We start from the raw sequence: 19,259 nt of genomic DNA on the forward strand, positions 1-19,259 counted from the left end.
CATCTGCGCACGCGCGGCATCCCGCGGCCATTTTCCTGAAGCCCCGGGAAGCAGGAGACTCCATCTGCGCACGCGCGGCCTCAGGAAGATGGCCGCGCCCACCGAGAAACCGCTGAATAGCGGCGAGCGCGCTCTTTTTCTACAGCTGCGCAGTGCATTCGGCACTTGCGCATGCGAGAAGCACTACGCCACCAACGGGAACATAAGCAAGATGTGGGGGAGAAGCAGCGCTGTGACCACGCCCATCCGACCTGACCAGCCTGATTGACAGGCGAAAAAGGCCACTTTTGTAAGGTATTTCGGCAGCATAGGTAGGGAATCAGGGGACAAAAAATACCCTATTGTAAAGCACAGCTCAGGCCCTATTTAACGGTATTTTAATCTCCTACTGAAAAAACGGGGTGACAGGTTCCCTTTAAACCATTCCACAAAACAATTTGAACTCCAATATGGCACATTTTCCATTTTGACCTTTGCACTGTGCCTCAACAGTAGTTTTCGACCACATATTGAGTATTGGCACACTCAGGAGATATTGCACAACAAATTTTAGGGTTCATTTTCTCCTGCTAACCTTGTAAAAATGAAAAATTGAAGCTAAAGTACAAATTTTGTGAAAAAAGTTTAAATATTAATTTTTTCCTTCCACATTCCTTTAATCCTTGTGAAGCATCTGAAGGGTTAATACACTTCTTGAACTTGGTTTTGAGGATTTTGAGGGGTAAAGTTTTTAGAATGGTGTCACTTTTGGGTATTTTCTGTCATATAGTACCCTGAAGTCACTTAAATGTGATGTTGTCCCTAAAAAAAATGGTTTTGTAAATTTTGTTGTAAATGTGAGAAATCGCTAACTTGCTAACAAAAAATGTTTCAAAAATTGTGCTGATTTAAAGTAGGCATGTGGTAAATGTTATTTATTAACTATTTTGTATGACATAACTCTCAGGATTTTCAAAATTTTTACCCAATTGCCGATATTTTATCACCAGCACGAAGTACAATATCGCACTAAAAAAAATCTCAGAATCAGTGGGATCCGTTAAAGCGTTCCAGAGTTATTACTTCATAAAGTGACACTGGTCAGATTTAAAAATAAGGCTCAGTCATTAACGTACAAAGTGAATCAGTCTTTAAAGGGTTAAACTTTTTTTTCCAATTTTTGTTCCAACCACTGTTGTGTGAGTATAATGTTTTCTTGATAGGCACATGTAATAAAGCTTTTGGGATAACTAGATTAAAAAGCGCTTCCTAAGAACAACTTGTTGCCCATGGTCCATCTCATTTCCACAATTGCGTTTGATGTGCTGCTATTGAGTATATGGAATATTAGTTATGAATTTCCTATAGTAATTACTGGAGAAGTGGATATAGATGTTAATGTTCACTTCTCTGAAATAAGTTTTAGTGATGATAAGATTATCCTGATGAGAAATGGTCAAATCTAAAAAAATTGATAGAATTTTTATTGACAGGTATAAATGTGATGCCCTAATGGTTGGAGCTGAGTCCTTCAACAAAGTGGGAAATTTCATTCACATCCAGATGAACAATGGGTTGTCGATATACCTTTTATAAGTCATGATGCTTGCAAATTGTTTCAATTGGTATATGTGGTGGTCTCCAAAGGCCCCATGAATACACAGCATTGTAACATATTTGTTTAATTTGGGGCTACCCTAATCCCCATTGTGCTGATGCATTTCAAATGGTAAATATATGGTATTGGCAGGTCAAATAATTTTCTCCATGTTCTCTGATTCACTAATATTCTCCAGTTTGCACGTTGCAATTGCCTTCTCCACATCCCAGCCTAGATTTTCTTCAAGATTCAAGTCAGGTCACTGTATTGCCACTGTAGCATATTCCAGAACTTTTTCTGAGACAAAGTCATTTTGGACTTTGACAGCACCTTGGAATAGCAGAGGTGAGTAGGCTGGCAGGTACCTTAATACAGCAGAGCTGAGGATGAGGACAGCACCTTGGAATAGCAGAAACTTTTATACAACAGAGTTGAGCACATGGCAAATGCAGAGAAAAGTTGTTAGTTGGAGCTGGAGGCAGGATAGAGCATCTGAGTAGATATACGGTAATCAAACACCTAGCAATGTGGGAAGTGTGACTTAACTATTGGAGTGCATGTTGCAGCAGCATGCACTACTACCTGAATAATCAGGCAGCACCTAGCCCCCTGAGCAGCCCTTAGAAGGTCTTAAAGGTTGACATCATATGTGCAAGCCGGTTTATCACAGTAAGCTGGCTCAAACTTTCCCTGATAGAGCTCACTGTAGGAGAAGGAAAATGCAGAACTTAGCGTTGAAGCTGAGACTGGTCAATAATAAGTGCATTATACTAACATTTAAATATTAAAATGTTTAAGTTCCATAGTGCAAGAAAGTAAAAAAGTAAAAAGTAAAATCTTTTTTTATGTGTCTCTATTCTCCAATTACTCCTTGTGAAAATGAAAAACTTGGACAGCAACATTTTTTGGGATTTTTTTTAAATTTAATTAATGTTTTGTTAATTTCTGCAAAGCACCTGCAGGGTTGACAAAATTCTTGATAGCAGTTTTGAATACTTTGAGGGGAGCAGTTTTTAAAATGGTGTCACTTTTAAGGGTTTTCAATATATAGGCCACTCAAAGTCCCCTCAAAAGTGAACAGGACTTTAAAAAACAGGTTTTGTAAATGTCCTTGACAAAAGTGAAATATTACTGCTAAATATTTAAAGTCTCCTAACATATTATCAAAAAAGGACATTAAAAAATGATAATGTCGAAAAGTAAACATATCATAAATGTTGTTCATTAACTTTTTATGTGGTATGTCTTTCTGGTTTTGGTTACAAAAATTCAAAGTTTGGAAATTGCTAATTTTTTCTCCATTTTTATTAAATTTCAGATATTTTTATAATTAACCTCAAAATAGCCTAAATTTATAACGAAAAAATGTACAAATTGTCACGAAAAGAAAAGCAGTGCAATATTATTGCCACATAAATGACAAATCAGATTTGAAAACGGGGTTTGAACACAAATGCCAAAACTGGCTGAATCACTAAGGGGTTAAAAGTGTCTGTCTGTGTTGAATTTGGGGAAACCACATGTTATATTAGTTGTGTTGAGCTACACAGATTGCTCTTGATTGGTTTATTGAAACTGCATAGAGTTTGTACATTTTTCTAATAAACCTAAGTTGCAATAAGGGTCGAATTATTTTTCTTTTGCAAATCTATTTAACCTAAATGCTTATACACTTCCACATTACAGATTTGCATTCCATTTTATTTATTTATTATTATTATTATTATTAAAGAATTTCTTTATATATATTTATTTTTTTTATTCACTTTTCCATTTCATATATGCATGGCATTTTTCTTTTAACTATTTGCAGCATGTTATAACGGCTGGCATACTTTTAAAAATGTTCTATTTTTGCATAGATCCCCTATGCCTATTAATTTAGTGTTTTCGTATTCATATTTAAAAGATGGCTCTTATTTTTAAAAATATTTTATTTATTATACTGTAGATGTTGCATAGTTTTGCTGATCGGTCAAAATACCACTCTCAAACATGCAGTTCCTACCTGACAGGTATGGACTGGGGATGAAATTCAGCCATGGCATTTGAAATCACACAGGCCCATGCTCTACCCTGTTGTGAATTCTGTGGTCAAGCTCCCTCCTGTGGTCATGAGTGGTACTTCGGCTGGTTCTGTCCATGAGCTTCCTCTGGTGGATGTGAGTGGGGCTGCGGCTTCTGAGTTTCCTTCCTCAGGTGACGAGGTTAAGTCGTTAGGTGCTGCTCTATTTAACTCCACCTAGTTCTTTGTTCCTGGCCTCCAGTCAATGTTCCAGTATTGGTCTTGCTCTCTCCTGGATCGTTCTTGTGGCCTGTCTGCCCTGCATAAGCTAAGTTCTGCTTGTGTTACTTTTGTTTGCTATTTTTCTGTCCAGCTTGCTATATTGGTTTTCTTGCTTGCTGGAAGCTCTGGAACGCAGAGTGAGCACCTCCGTGCCGTTAGTCGGTACAGAGGGTCTTTTTGCGCCCTCTGCGTGGTTGTTTGTAGGTTTTTGTGCTGACCGCAAAGCTATCTTTACTATCCTCAGTCTATTCAGTAAGTCGGGCCTCACTTTGCTACAACCTATTTCATCTCTGTGTTTGTATTTTCATCTTTACTCACAGTCATTATATGTGGGGGGCTGCCTTTTCCTTTGGGGAATTTCTCTGAGGCAAGGTAGGCTTATTTTTCTATCTTCAGGGCTAGCTAGTTTCTCAGGCTGTGCCCGAGGCGCCTAGGTCTGGTCAGGAGCGCTCCACAGCTACCTCTAGTGTGGTGTGATAGGATTAGGGATTGCGGTCAGCAGAGTGCCCACGTCTCAGAGCTCGTCCTATGTTATTAGTAACTATCAGGTCACTTTGTGTGCTCTTAACCACCAGGTCCATTGTGTTTCTGAATCACCAGTTCATAACACTACCCGTCCCCATGAACCAGATGGGATATATTACTAATATTACCCTGGATGGAGGAAAGGAAGATTTACTACAAGACTAATATTTCTAATGATTCGTCACAACTCTTAACAGTAAGGGTGTCTTATCAAGACAGATTCTGCTAACAATGTAGCAGACAAGACAGCCCATGACCAGAGAGGCCCTTCTGGCATTTGCCAGAATTGCCAGATGGCCAGTCCGGCCCTGCTACCTGATATGCATCCACAGAGGAGTGTATGGGCTCAATTTTAAGACTGTAGTCTCAATAGTCAGTCTATGGGTCTGTGTACTCATTCATAACAAATAAGTATATGGACACATAGACTTACTTCTGAGCTGATACATTAAGCTGTGTGCTTAGCTCATGTAGGAGCTGTGTTTAAACTGAACGATGGGGATCTCGGGCACTGGACTCACACCGATCACCAATACTGCAGCACCTGTAATAGTTTTTTAAAATATTAGTTGAAGGGTTGTCCACTATTTGGCCAACCCTTTCTAAATCCCTACTTTTATCCCTTGTAAAATAATAACACGTATGGTGCCATTCCAGCAGTGTCGGCACTGTTTCTCCAGGGGATCGTGAGACATTGTTACGTCACGCGATCCATGGGAGAGGCAGTGCCGACACCGCAGTAATGGAATAAGAAAGGGTTGTCTGAGAATTTGAAAGCAAATTTACAAAAACAGGTAATACTTTAGCAAAAATGGACTACATACCGATGAAAAACAGATAACTTAAAATAGGGAGAAAAATGCATACAATATAGGAATGCATCACATATCTTTAGGCTGTTTGTGCAACAGAGAATGAAATATACGCCAATTGTGAACTGACGCAGATTTGAGCTACAATACAGGTCAGTTTGTTTTTTAGTGTTTATTATAATACATTTATTCTGCTGTGATTGGCTGCATCCACTTTTCTATTTTTTAAAGAAACAAGGCTGTCTCCACACCCATGTTGTTTTGTGCAATTATGCCATAACACTCATTAATGCTCTATCCTTAGGGTAGATAATTGTTTAATTCTTAGGGGCCTGGCCTCAATAAGGCTACGTTCACATTAGCATTGTGCAGGGCAGCGTCGGCGACGCAACGCACAACGCATGCAAAAATGCATGCACAACGCAGCTTTTTGTGATGCATGCGTTCATTTTTGCATGATTTTTGGCGCAGAAAAAACTTCATCATGCAGCGTCCTCTGCGCCCTGACAGTTGCGCCAAAATGACGCATGCATCACAAAACGTAAGACAACGCATGTCCATGCGCCCCCCATGTTAAATATAGGGGCGCATGACGCATGCGTCGCCGTGGCTGCGCCCGACGCTGCCCCGCACAACGCTAATGTGAATGTAGCCTAAGCTGCAGTACCAAACACAGTCTTTGACTGAATACTGCACCTATGCTAATGAATAGGCACTGTGACCCATACACTGGGCTGCTTGGCAATGGACAAGAAGTTTGGACACTCAACAATCAAAATTTTATGGCCTAATATAAGGATGGGCAATTAATGTTAAGGCCCTGGACAAGTATTTTATTTATTGCGCATTGTTAAACTCCGATTTTCTTTATCTTCAGGTTTTCATGTGCTGTTATTTACCAGGGACTGATAATGCATATGGGAAACACTAGCAATAACATATACTTTGACTTTTTCATCTCTGCCCTGGTTGAATTTCCAGCAGCCCTAATAATTATTGTTACTGTGGATCGTATTGGACGGAGGTATCCATGGGCAGTGGCTTGTATAATAACAGGACTGACTTGTTTTGTTAATGCTTTTATTCCTGAAGGTATGGTAAATCAAATTTTGACCTTTGTATCATACAAATCAATCCTTGCAACAATTAAAAATAAGATTTACATATCATTAAAGTGGTCTAGTAAATGGTTTAAAAAATTAAAGGAACTCTTACACATCTGTCACACTTCCAACCAGTTGGCTGGTTTACTGGACAACATGGGGAATAGGGAGTAGAGATGAGTGAATTTCTTCGGCTCCCTCCTTCGGCTTCTGGATGAGCTGTCCGGCACTGCAGCTGCACGTGTCACGGCTGTGCGACAGTCACAACACATGCATGGATGGTCTGTGTGTTGGGCTCTCCATGCATGTGGTGACTGTCGCACAGCCGTGACACATGCAGCTGCGGCGCCAGACAGCTCATCACCAGGAGCGATCCAGGAAGCCGTGTTCCCTCTGCAGCTTATTCGGTAAGCACCCTAGCTTGCTGAATAAGGAGGGAGCCGAAGATATTTGCTCATATCTAATAGGGAGGGCCTTGACAATGGGCTATGCCTGATGGCAGTCATGTAGGGGGATGGGCACGTTGCCCATGCTCCTTGAGAAGCCTGCATATAATGTTGTAAAATGTAATGTGTAGTGTGCACTGTGTGATACGTAATGTTATGTGAAGTTAAATATTAATGGCCACAAGATTGCAATAACATTGTTATAGTCTGCCCAGCACAAGACAGTTAGTAGGGTAAGATACAGTTAAATCCAGAGTTTAAGAAGTAGAAAAAAGTCAGCTCACCCATTTAGATGTGGAGGACTCAGAGCACGGAGATCTGTAGTGCAGCAGGAAAAGCAATCAATCAAATAGGAAAATCCTGCTCAATCCTTGAAAGGATTAAAGGGAATCTGTCAGCAGGATTGTGCTTGGTAACCTACACACAGTGTCAGGTCGGCACCATTATACTGAATAAAATGATACCTTTGATCTATACAAACTGATAGCTGCTTCTACGCAGGTGCGGTGGGCGCCATTTTCAAAATGGCTTCTTGTTTTCCCTTGCTCAAGTAAATCTGAAAAAAGGGACAGTAACCATGCAATTATGCTGCAGCGCAGGTGCCACGGCCGGCACCTGCCTGCAAAAGCATTTTTATTTTTTTCATTCAGTATATGTTGGTATTTGGAGCACCCACCAAGGCCGTGGGGTACTCGGCACCGGGTCCGACGGTTCTTAAAGGGACTCTGTCAACTGAATTTGGAGGGAACAATTTTCAGCCATGGAGACGGGGTCTTCGGGTGTTTGATTCACCCTTTCCTTACCCGATGGCTGCATGCTGGCTGCAATATTGGATTGAAGTTCATTCTCTGTCCTCCGTAGTACATGCCTGCACAAGGTAATCTTGTCTTGCACAGGCGTGTACTATGGAGGACAGAGAATGAACTTCAATCCAATATTGCAGCCAGCATGCAGCCAGCGGGTAAGGAAAGGGTAAATCAAACACCCGAAAACCCCGCCTCCATGGCTGAAAATTGTTCCCTCCAAATTCAGGTGACAGAGTCCCTTTAAAGGGGATGTGTCAAGGCAGCATCGACCAGGTCCATGGCCCTGGGCGTCCAATAAAATCAATATAATAAAAGGGTAATTGTAAATGTTCATGACGCCACCTTTGGTACTTGGCAATAAAGGTGTTAGCTTATGCTGCTTCAGAGTCCGCTGGGGCTGATGGTGATGCAGCAGAGTTGGTACGGCTCTTCACAGGCAGAGCTAAACCCCAGGCAACTGTATGAATAGATGATGTGATGATGTTGGTCATGGTAGGCTGGGCAGGTGTTGTAGAAATAATGCAAAGGACACAGTAAGGTGCAGTTTCCACTTTTACTCACAGTTCTCCAGTCCACAAATGCTAGCCAGATGCTGCGTTCTCCAGCTCAGTGGTCCAGCAAACTCCCAGGTAGATTGGGATGCACCTTTCCATGACTCCTTTAGTATGTCTTTCTTTGGCCGTCTCACTACGCTGGCTTCCACTCTCCTGCCCCGCGCCTTCACACACAGTGTCCCAATCCAGCAGCCTCAGATCTTGTCGGGCAACTCGCTCTGTTGGTCCCCTGGATCCTATGTGGCTGCCTTTTCAGAGAATGTGTTCAATGTGGCTGCAGCACATGCAGATGCTACAGCCTCCGGTTAGCTAGCTGAGTCCTTAGTTTCTCCACTAGTTAGAGGGCCGGTCCCTCACTACGACCTGGTCTCTTCACATCTGGATTCTACACTACTTGTGCCCCTATGACCTCTTCTTCCTCTCTGGAGCTTCTTTACTATCTCTGCAGACCCGCACATCTGCTCAGCTCCACTTCTCTCACTAACTACACTCTGCACTGTTCTTCCTGCCTTCTAAGCTCCTCCCCTACTCTACCTACCACACCCCTCCCCAAAACCCGTTCCTATCCAGCCTGGGATGAGGCCTTTCTCATTTTGGGTACACCGAGATGCCCCAACTGAACAAGTGTGTGTTAGATGTGAGTGTGAGAGTCCTGGGTAGTGTAGTGCCTCCTCCTTACCTGAGAGTAGGATACCACACTTTTGGGTGAGGTGCAGTACCTCTGTGGTGACTGGACCCTAGGGGTGCCACATATTTATTATGAAAACTAGGGGGTAAGTCAGTGAGGGATCAGTCACCTATCAGCAGTCTACATTAAGAATACCTCATCAGAGCACCACATACGTGAACCCCGCCTTAGGACATGAGCATATCATTAACACAAAACTAAAAATATAGATTAAGAAACAGCCACAAGACGGATTTCATCAACCAAAGGTATCATTTTATTCAATATAGCGATGCCGACCTCACAATGTGTGTAGGTTACTGAGCACAATCTTGCTGATAGGTTCCCTTTAAGAACCGCAAGGTTCGAAACGTGTCTGCCCATATAACGCTCCCTACATTGGAAGTTGTGATATTTATGCTGGATGGAATAATTTTTAAAGAATTTTTCAATAAAATAGAATAATTTTTTATGGGACCATTTGAGCTGCATTTTTCGATTTGTTGGAAATCCAGAGTTTAGCCCAGAGAGAGGAACTATGCAGCAGGATCAGAAAGGACTACCTGGTAGTTAGTAAGAAAGAGCCCAGAGTGTGCAGAGTAAAGACCTCAGGTCTAATATGACCAGTGCTGTAAATAGTGGGTGTCCCTGTGGCAAAAGAGAAACTACCAGAGCAAATAGTAGAATCATAGATGAAGACTTCCATTGATGGAGAACTCACCACCTCTCGTGGCAGCCTGTTCCACTCATTGATCACCCTGTCAAAAAGTTTTTTCTAATATCTAATTTGTGTCTCTTCCAATTCAGTTTCATCCCAGTGCTTCTAGTCTTTCCTTGTGCAAATGAGAATAAAGATGATCCTTCTACAATGTGACAGCCATTGAGATATTTGTAGACAGCTATTAAGTCTCCTCTCAGTCTTCTTTTTTGCAAGCTAAGCTAAACATTCCTAAATCCTGTAAACGTTCCTCATAGGACATAGTTTTCAGACCAGTCACCATTCTGGTCGCTATGTCACCATTATGTCTATTTTAAAATGTGGTGCCCAAAACTGGACACAGTATTCCATATGAGGTCTGACCAAAGAGGAGTAGAGGGCAATAATGACTTCACGTGATCTAGACTGTATGCTTCTGTTAATACATCCCAGAATTGTATTTGCCCTTTTTGCTGCTGCATCACACTTTTGACTCATGTTCAGTCTGTGATCTATTAGAATACCCAAGTCTTTATCACATGTGCTATTGCTTAGCCCTATTCCTCCCATTCTGTATATGCTTTTTTCATTTTTATTGCCCAGATGTAGTACTTTGCAATTTTCCCTGTTAAAAATCATTCTGTTAGTTGTTGCCCACTGCTCCAGTTTATTTATATCTTTTTGAATCCTCTTTTTCTCTTCTCTAATATTAGCTATCCCTCCTAGCTTTGTGTCATCAGCAAATTTAATCAGTTTACCCTCAATTCCTTCATCTAAATCATTGATAAAGATGTTGAACAATACAGGGCCCAGGACAGTGTCCTGTGGTACCCCACTTGAGACATTCTTCCAACTGGATGTGCAGTCATTTATGACCACTCTTTGGGCCCGATCGCTAAGCCAGTTATGAATACACCTAACAGTTGCCTAGTCCATTCTATACTTAGTCATTGTTTCAATAAGGATTGTGTGAGATACTTTGTCAAATGCTTTGCTGAATTCAAGATATACTATATCTACAGCATTTCCCTGATCTACCCAGTCAGTGATTCTGTCATAGAAGGAAATTAAGTTAGTCTGACATGACTTATTAGTTACAAACCCATGCTGACTCTGTTTAATCACTTCATTCTTATGCAGGTACTTACATACATGTTGTTTAATAATTTGTTCAAAGATCTTTCCTGGTATAGACGTTAGACTTACCAGCCTATAGTTCCCTGGGTCCACATTCTTCACCTTTTTGGAGATAGGAACAACATTTGCTCTTCTACAGTCTTCTGGGACCTCTCCTGTTCTCCAAGATTTTTAAAGATTATGGAGAGTGGTTCAAAAATTTCTTCTGCTATCTCCTTCAGTACTCTGGGGTGTAATTCATCTGGACCCAGAGACTTGAATACATTTATGTTAGCTAAGTGTGTCATCACTATTTTTCTGTTTATATATATCCTGGATTCTTCTATTCCCTTAATAGGACAGTGAAAATCAGTTGTTGTTAGATTTTCTAAGAGAAAACAGACGCAAAATAAGAATTTAAAAGTTCAGCCTTCTCAACATCCTTTCTTACCATTTCATCATTTTCATCCTGTAAAAATCCTATAGCATGTTTGACTTTTCTTTTACTTTTGACATATCCCCAAAATCCTTTTTATAGCTTTTGATATCTCTTGCAAGCCTTAATTCTTTGTCAGCTTGAGATAATCTGATTTGTGCCCTGCAGGTTCTGCAGACATCATTATATTCTTCTTTAGATATGCCTCCCTCTTTCCATTTGATAAACATTTCTTTCTTCCTTTTTAGCATATCTTTAAGTTCTGTGTTAATCCATCCTGGTTTCCTTAAATGCTTCCTATTCTTCCCTCTTTTTGGAATTATTAACGATTGTGCTTTGAGAATCTCATTTTTCAAGATTTCCCATTCTTCCTGGACATTTTTGTCTTTAAGGATATTTAGCTATTGGATCCCTCCGATTCTCTTTCTGAGTCCCTTAAAATCTGCCTTTCTGAAATCTAACCTTGACATCTGAGTCTTCACAGGTCTTCCTCCTCTAGTTATCTAAAATTCTAAAATAGCATGATAGCTACTAGGGTCCCAGCCACTCTTACTTCCTCAAGTAAATAAGGCAGCACACTGCGGCGCTAAAACATGCAAACATGAAACACGAAAATTGAACTGCATTACTGCACTAGAAATATGAAAAATGAGAGCGTTTAGCGCATAAAAATGGCCAATTTTATGTGTACCTGGTAGCCACTTTACGGCATTTCTCTTATACCAGGTCCTACACTTGCCTTTCCTCGCTGAGAATAAACGTCTCCATCTGAATGGGTACCTGTGAAACCTCTTCCTAGACTAAAATTCTCTCTCTCTGTGGAGGGGTATTGGAACTGCTGTAATTAAAACACCTGTGGCTAGGAGGCGGAGTGCTCGATCAGAAGGCTAAAGAATACATTTAAAAAAACTGACCGTCACATCCAAACATAGACTAAGTGTGAACAGGTGCTGAACCCAGAGTCGCCAACTCATATATAGTCAAGTAAATAAGGCAGCACACTGTGGCGCTAAAACATGCAAACATGAAAATTGAACTGCATTACTGCACTAGAAATATGAAAAATTAGAGCGTTTAGCGCATAAAAATGGCCAATTTTATGTGTACCTGGTAGCCACTTTATGGCATCTCTCTTATACCAGGTCCTACACTTGCCTTTCCTTGCTGAGAATAAACGTCTCCATCTGAATGGGTACCTGTGAAACCTCTTCTTAGACTAAAATTCTCTCTCTCTGTGGAGGGGTATTGGACCTGCTGTAATTAAAACATCTGTCGCTAGGAGGCGGAGTGCTCGATCAGAAGGCTAAAGAATACATTTCAAAAAATTGACCGTCACATCCAAACATAGACTAAGTGTGAACAGGTGCCGAACCCAGAGTCGCCAACTCGTATATAGTCAAGTAATAAGGGAGCACACTGCGGCGCTAAAACATGCAAACATGAAACACGAAAATTAAACTGCACTGCACTAAAATTCTCTCTCTCTATTGTCCAATACCCCTCCACAGAGAGAGAGAATTTTAGTCTAAGAAGAGGTTTCACAGGTACCCATTCAGATGGAGACGTTTATTCTCAGCGAGGAAAGTCAAGTGTAGGACCTGGTATAAGAGAGATGCCGTAAAGTGGCTACCAGGTACACATAAAATTGGCCATTTTTATGCGCTAAACGCTCTCATTTTTCATATTTCTAGTGCAGTAATGCAGTTCAATTTTCGTGTTTCGTGTTTGCATGTTTTAGCGCCGCAGTGTGCTGCCTTATTTACTTGACTATATACGAGTTGGCGACTCTAGGTTTGGCACCTGTTCACACTTAGTCTATGTTTGGATGTGACGGTCAGTTTTTTGAAATGTACTCTTACTTCCTCAACCATTTCTTCCCTGTTTACAAGGATTAGATCCAAGGTAGCATATCCCCTTGCTTTCTCTCCTACCTTTTGGAAGATAAAATTGTCAGCAAGAGAGGATAAGAATTTGTTTGACCTGTTATTTTTGCCTGAGAGAGATTCCCAACAAATGTCTGGATAGTTAAAATCTCCCATGACAACTATGTCATTTTTTTGGAGAACTTGGCCATTTGATGTTTAAAGAGTTCATCCATATCTTCAGCTAGCACAGGAGGCCTGTAGTCAGGGCCGGCATCAGCACCCAGCATACCCGGGCAACTGCCAGGGCCCTGGACAAATGGGGGGCCCACTAGTGGCCGGGACTCCAGAGAGCCCTGGCTGCTCCCCAGCAGCTTCGGCACTACTTGAGCTCAGCGATCACTTAAACAAACATGGTTGCGCTCAAAGCACTCTGCAGCTGTAGTAATGATGCGGCCTGGCAGACACAAGCAAAGTTAAAGGCACAGTGCCGGCCCGACCGCATCATTTAGTAACAGACACAGCTGCAGAGTGCACAGTGTGCGGCCATGTCTGACTGCCATCAAACAGCGCGCCCTCCGTAACTACATGCCAGGGCAGCCTGATGAGCGACAAGCCAGGGGAAGGTGAGTGAGGCTTATGTCTGTGTATGCATGTATGATGTGCATATCTGTGTGTATATCAGTGTGTATGACTGTATATATGTATTTTTGTGTATTTGTCTTCAAATATATGTATGTACATATCTGCGTATTGTGTGTGTGCATGTCTTCGTATTGTATGTGTATATCTGAGTATTTTACTGTATGTGTGCTCTGCATGTCTCCGTATTGTGTGTGTGTGTATGTCTGCATACTGTGTGTGTGCATGTCTCCGTATTGTGTGTGTATGTCTGCGTACTGTGTGTGTGCATGTCTGTGTACTGTGTGTGTGCATGTCTGCGTACTGTGTGTGTGCATGTCTGTGTACTGTGTGTGTGCGCATGTCTACGTACTGTGTGTGTGCATGTCAGCGTACTGTGTGTGTGCATGTCTGCGTACTGTGTGTGTGCATGTCGGTGTACTGTGTGTGTGCATGTCTGCGTACTGTGTGTGCATGTCTGCGTACTGTATGTATGTCTGCGTACTGTGTGTGTGCATGTCTGCGTACTGTGTGTGTGCAGACGCGTACTGTGTGTGTATGCATGTCTACGTACTCTAAGTGTGTATGTCTGAGTACTGTATGTGTGTATGCGTACTTTGTGTGTGCGCATGTCTGTGAACTGTATGTATGTGTATGTTTACGTACTGTATGTGTACATGTGTGCGTATTGTGTGTGTGTGTGTGTGTGTGTGTGTGTGTGTGCAGATCTGTCTATGTAAAGGATGAGGGGGAAGGCTAGGTCCTGTGTAGTATATCTATATTTCTCCTCCGTATCTGTGCATCATGAGTCGTGGTATATGGGCCCACTGAGACTCTTTTGCCCGGGGCCCACAAAAACCTGGAGCCGGCCCTGCCTGTAGTAAATGCCTACAATGGTGTCCTTTCCATTGTTCTTTTCTTGTATTCTTACCCAAACAGTTTCCACAGATCTCCCAGTCTCTGAAGCTTCAATCTCTGTGCAGATATATGCTTTTCTAACATACAATGAGACACCTCCTCCTCGTTTAACTAGTCTGTTTCTTGCAAATAAGTTGTATTCTTCTAGCCTTGCATTCCAATCATGTGTATCGTCGCACCAAGTTTCAGAGATTCCAATGACATCATATTTCTTTTCCTGTGTTAGTATTTCCATTTCTCCTTGTTTGTTGCCCATGCTTTGCGCATTCGTATAGAAACATTTTAGTTTGTGATTGGTTTCTCTTTCTCCAATATTTTTATTATTTAGATATTTTTGTTTTTGTTCTTCCCTTCCACTTCTAATAGCAGAGTTATCAACAGTATTTGTCAGGTGTATGGCTTTTTCTGGCCTTTTGCTTCCCTTCCCACTTTGTTCTAGTTTAAAGCTCTCCTGATGAATGTAGCAAGGTGGCTTCCAAATACATGTTTTCCAGTCTTCGTAAGGTGCACCCCATCTCTAGCAAGTAGTCCATCGTATAGGTAATTCATTCAGTGATCCAGAAATCCAAATCCTTGCTGATGGCACCATCGGCGTAGCCAGTTGTTCACCTGCAGAATCTTATTCCACCCCCTTGTTCCATCGCCATCCACTGGAAGGATGGAAGAGAAGACCACCTGCGCTCCCAGTTCTTTCACTTTTTTACCTAAGTTTTCAAAGTCACTGCAGATGGTTTCCAGGTCATTTCTTGCGGTGGCATTTGTCCACACATGTATTAGCAGGAATGGGTAGTCATCTGTAGGTCTGAAGAGTCCTGATATCCTGTCAGACACATCTTTAATTTTTGCACCTGGAAGACAGCACATTTCTCTTGAGGTTACATCCAGAAAAATGTAATTTGCATAATAATTTGGAACATGGTGTAAAGTATTTAATCCACTATGATTAGAAGAAAGAAGAATAGGATTTTGTTTGAATGCCAAGGGTTTTTTTTTACTGTAAGACACCTGAGACTATGAAACTTTTTGCAGGAAGATGCTGTGTCAATAGACCTCTGTCACTAATTTATACTACTGCTGTCTTTTACCCTATCAGTCTTAATTATTACAATTTGAATCAAAAGTACATTGACGACTATATCTCAGTTTTTCTATTTGCACCTAGGTTTCTATTTTACCCAGGTGCTGTAATCTATTCTCTCCTCCTGCACTGCATCAAGTATAATCTAATTCAAAGTACCTGTGTGTGAGAACAGATGTAGTATGGGAAATAGAAGGGAAGAGTTGGTCATTCTAAACCTGAATTTAGGGTATGTGCACACGCTGCGGATTTTGCTTCAGTCCGCAGTGGATTTGACGCTGCGGATCTGCAGCAGTTTTCCATGAGTTTACAGTAATAATAATAAATAATAATTTTTATTTATATAGCGCCAACATATTCCGCAGCGCTTTACAAATTATAGAGGGGACTTGTACAGACAATAGACATTACAGCATAACAGAAATACAGTTCAAAACAGATACCAGGAGGAATGAGGGCCCTGCTCGCAAGCTTACAAACTATGGGGAAAAGGGGAGACACGAGAGGTGTCCAATGTAAATGTAAAGCTATGGAAAATAAAATCCGCAGTGCATATGCTGCAGAAAAAGACGCGCGGAACAGCTGCAGTTTATATTCTGCAGCATGTCAATTCTTTGCGCGGATTCCGCAGCGGTTTACACCTGCTCCATAATAGGAATCCGCAGGTGTAAAACTGCAGGTGGAATCCACGCAAAACCCGCGGAAAAACAGCGTTAAATCCGCAGTAATTCCGCAGTAAATCCGCAGTGCGGTTTTCCTGCGGATTTACCAAAATCAGTGCAGAAAAATCCGCACACCATTCTGCAACATGTGCACATACCCTCATACTGCAATAATTGATTTCCCTCAATATAATATTTTGTACAGTATCTCAAAAAAGTGATGTAGTTATGTGATGCTGATAATATTTTAATAACTAGAGTAGAAGTCATTTTTAAGTATTCCTAGATTTCATTTTGTCCGTGAAATGGTTTTGAATTATAATGGACAATACAATATCCAAGTGATTTATTCAGTAAAAGGTTTCTTAGTTGTTAAATTCTTTAACAATAGGATATATGCACACCGTATATACATGACTGTACTCTGTTCTCTGGATTACATTGAACTCATTTATTGACTCACTAGTAAATGATGCAGAATTCTAATGCTGAGGGCTATCAAAATGTTCTATTAAAAATAAACATACAGTGGGGCAAATAAGTATTTAGTCAGTCAGCAATAGTGCAAGTTCCACCACTTAAAAAGATGAGAGGCGTCTGTAATTTACATCATAGGTATACCTCAACTATGGGAGACAAACTGAGAAAAAAATCCAGAAAATCACATTGTCTGTTTTTTTTAACATTTTATTTGCATATTATGGTGGAAAATAAGTATTTGGTCAAAAACAAAATTTCATCTCAATACTTTGTAATATATCCTTTGTTGGCAATGACAGAGGTCAAACGTTTTCCGTAAGTCTTCACAAGGTTGCCACACACTGTTGTTGGTATGTTGGCCCATTCCTCCATGCAGATCTCCTCTAGAGCAGTGATGTTTTTGGCTTTTCGCTTGGCAACACGGACTTCCAACTCCCTCCAAAGGTTTTCTATAGGGTTGAGATCTGGAGACTGGGTAGGCCACTCCAGGACCTTGAAATGCTTCTTACGAAGCCACTCCTTCGTTGCCCTGGCGGTGTGCTTTGGATCATTGTCATGTTGAAAGACCCAGCCACGTTTCATCTTCAATGCCCTTGCTGATGGAAGGAGGTTTGCACTCAAAATCTCACGATACATGGCCCCATTCATTGTTTCATGTACCCGGATCAGTCGTCCTGGCCCCTTTGCAGAGAAACAGCCCCAAAGCATGATGTTTCCACCACCATGCTTTACAGTAGGTATGGTGTTTGATGGATGCAACTCAGTATTCTTTTTCCTCCAAACACGACAAGTTGTGTTTCTACCAAACAGTTCCAGTTTGGTTTCATCAGACCATAGGACATTCTCCCAAAACTCATCTGGATCATCCAAATGCTCTCTAGCAAACTTCAGACGGGCCCGGACATGTACTGGCTTAAGCAGTGGGACACGTCTGGCACTGCAGGATCTGAGTCCATGGTGGCGTAGTGTGTTACTTATGGTAGGCCTTGTTACATTGGTCCCAGCTCTCTGCAGTTCATTCACTAGGTCCCCCCGCGTGGTTCTGGGATTTTTGCTCACCGTTCTTGTGATCATTCTGACCCCACGGGGTGGGATTTTGCGTGGAGCCCCAGATCGAGGGAGATTATCAGTGGTCTTGTATGTCTTCCATTTTCTAATTATTGCTCCCACTGTTGATTTCTTCACTCCAAGCTGATTGGCTATTGCAGATTCAGTCTTCCCAGCCTGGTGCAGGGCTACAATTTTGTTTCTGGTGTCCTTTGACAGCTCTTTGGTCTTCACCATAGTGGAGTTTGGAGTCAGACTGTTTGAGGGTGTGCACAGGTGTCTTTTTATACTGATAACAAGTTTAAACAGGTGCCATTACTACAGGTAATGAGTGGAGGAAAGAGGAGACTCTTAAAGAAGAAGTTACAGGTCTGTGAGTGCCAGAAATCTTGATTGTTTGTTTCTGACCAAATACTTATTTTCCACCATAATATGCAAATAAAATGTTAAAAAAACAGACAATGTGATTTTCTGGATTTTTTTTTCTCAGTTTGTCTCCCATAGTTGAGGTCTACCTATGATGTAAATTACAGACACCTCTCATCTTTTTAAGTGGTGGAACTTGCACTATTGCTGACTGACTAAATACTTTTTTGCCCCACTGTAAATATATTCCAAATTTTCTTTTACTCAATGTTTACACTCAAAACTGTCTCAAGAGAGGATTCAGTGATCAGAAGTTATTTGCAAAATTTTGTTGAATATTTAGTGATGTAAACCATCTGTTTTTTCTTTGCAGGATTCTCTGGCCTACAAATAGCACTGGGATGTGTGAGCAGAATGGGTATTACAATATCGTATGAGATGATTTGTTTGGTCAATGCTGAGTTGTATCCAACTTTTATCAGGTGATGAGACATGTACAGTATATGCAAAATGTATTATACAGCATTTATGAAACGGTAGAAACTTATGTCTATTTTTCTCCCATATCACGGGTGAAAAGCGTCAATTCAAGTCCATGGGTCCATGATAAACACGTACAATGACATCCCTGTGCCATCTGTTTGCTCTTTGTATTTAACATTGCAAAGGATATGAGAAGCTTTGTAATTTTATTTATTTATCATCTGTGAAAATCACTGAAGACACACTGATGGTAAAAACAGAGACGCCGACCAAACACTGACGACACACTGATCCAAAACACTGAGGACACTGGTTCAGTTTTTTAACATAAGTGTGTCTGAGGCCTTACTTAGCTTTGGTATATTTTTATTGATTAAGTCATGTGCCGATTACGTGTGATTTTACTACATTTCTGCTACAGAAACACACTAAAGGCCCCTTCACATTAAGCGACGCTGCAGCGATACCGACAACGATCCGGATCGCTGCAGCGTCGCTGTTTGGTCGCTGGAGAGCTGTCACACAGACCGCTCTCCAGCGACCAACGATGCCGGTAACCAGGGTAAACATCAGGTAACTAAGCGCAGGGCCGCGCTTAGTAACCCGATGTTTACCATGGTTACCATGCTAAAAGTAAAAAAAAACAAACACTAGATACTTACCTACCGCTGTCTGTCCTCCAGCGCTGCGCTCTGCTTCTCTGCTCTCCTCCTG

At 41.4% G+C, this 19,259-nt stretch overlaps 1 protein-coding gene across 1 annotated transcript in view; it reads left to right on the forward strand.

The window, feature by feature from the left end:
- Positions 1-19,259, forward strand: part of LOC138637695 (solute carrier family 22 member 2-like) — a 207,939-nt gene that overhangs the window by 166,810 nt on the left and 21,870 nt on the right. The window contains exons 7-8 of the mRNA XM_069726559.1: positions 6,081-6,295; positions 18,436-18,544. Coding sequence (XP_069582660.1) covers positions 6,081-6,295; positions 18,436-18,544 — 324 coding nt within the window. The remainder of the gene's footprint in view (positions 1-6,080; positions 6,296-18,435; positions 18,545-19,259) is intronic.

The sequence above is a fragment of the Ranitomeya imitator genome, chromosome 5 (genome assembly GCF_032444005.1).
Source record: "Ranitomeya imitator isolate aRanImi1 chromosome 5, aRanImi1.pri, whole genome shotgun sequence".
NCBI classification, from domain to species: Eukaryota; Metazoa; Chordata; class Amphibia; order Anura; family Dendrobatidae; genus Ranitomeya; species Ranitomeya imitator.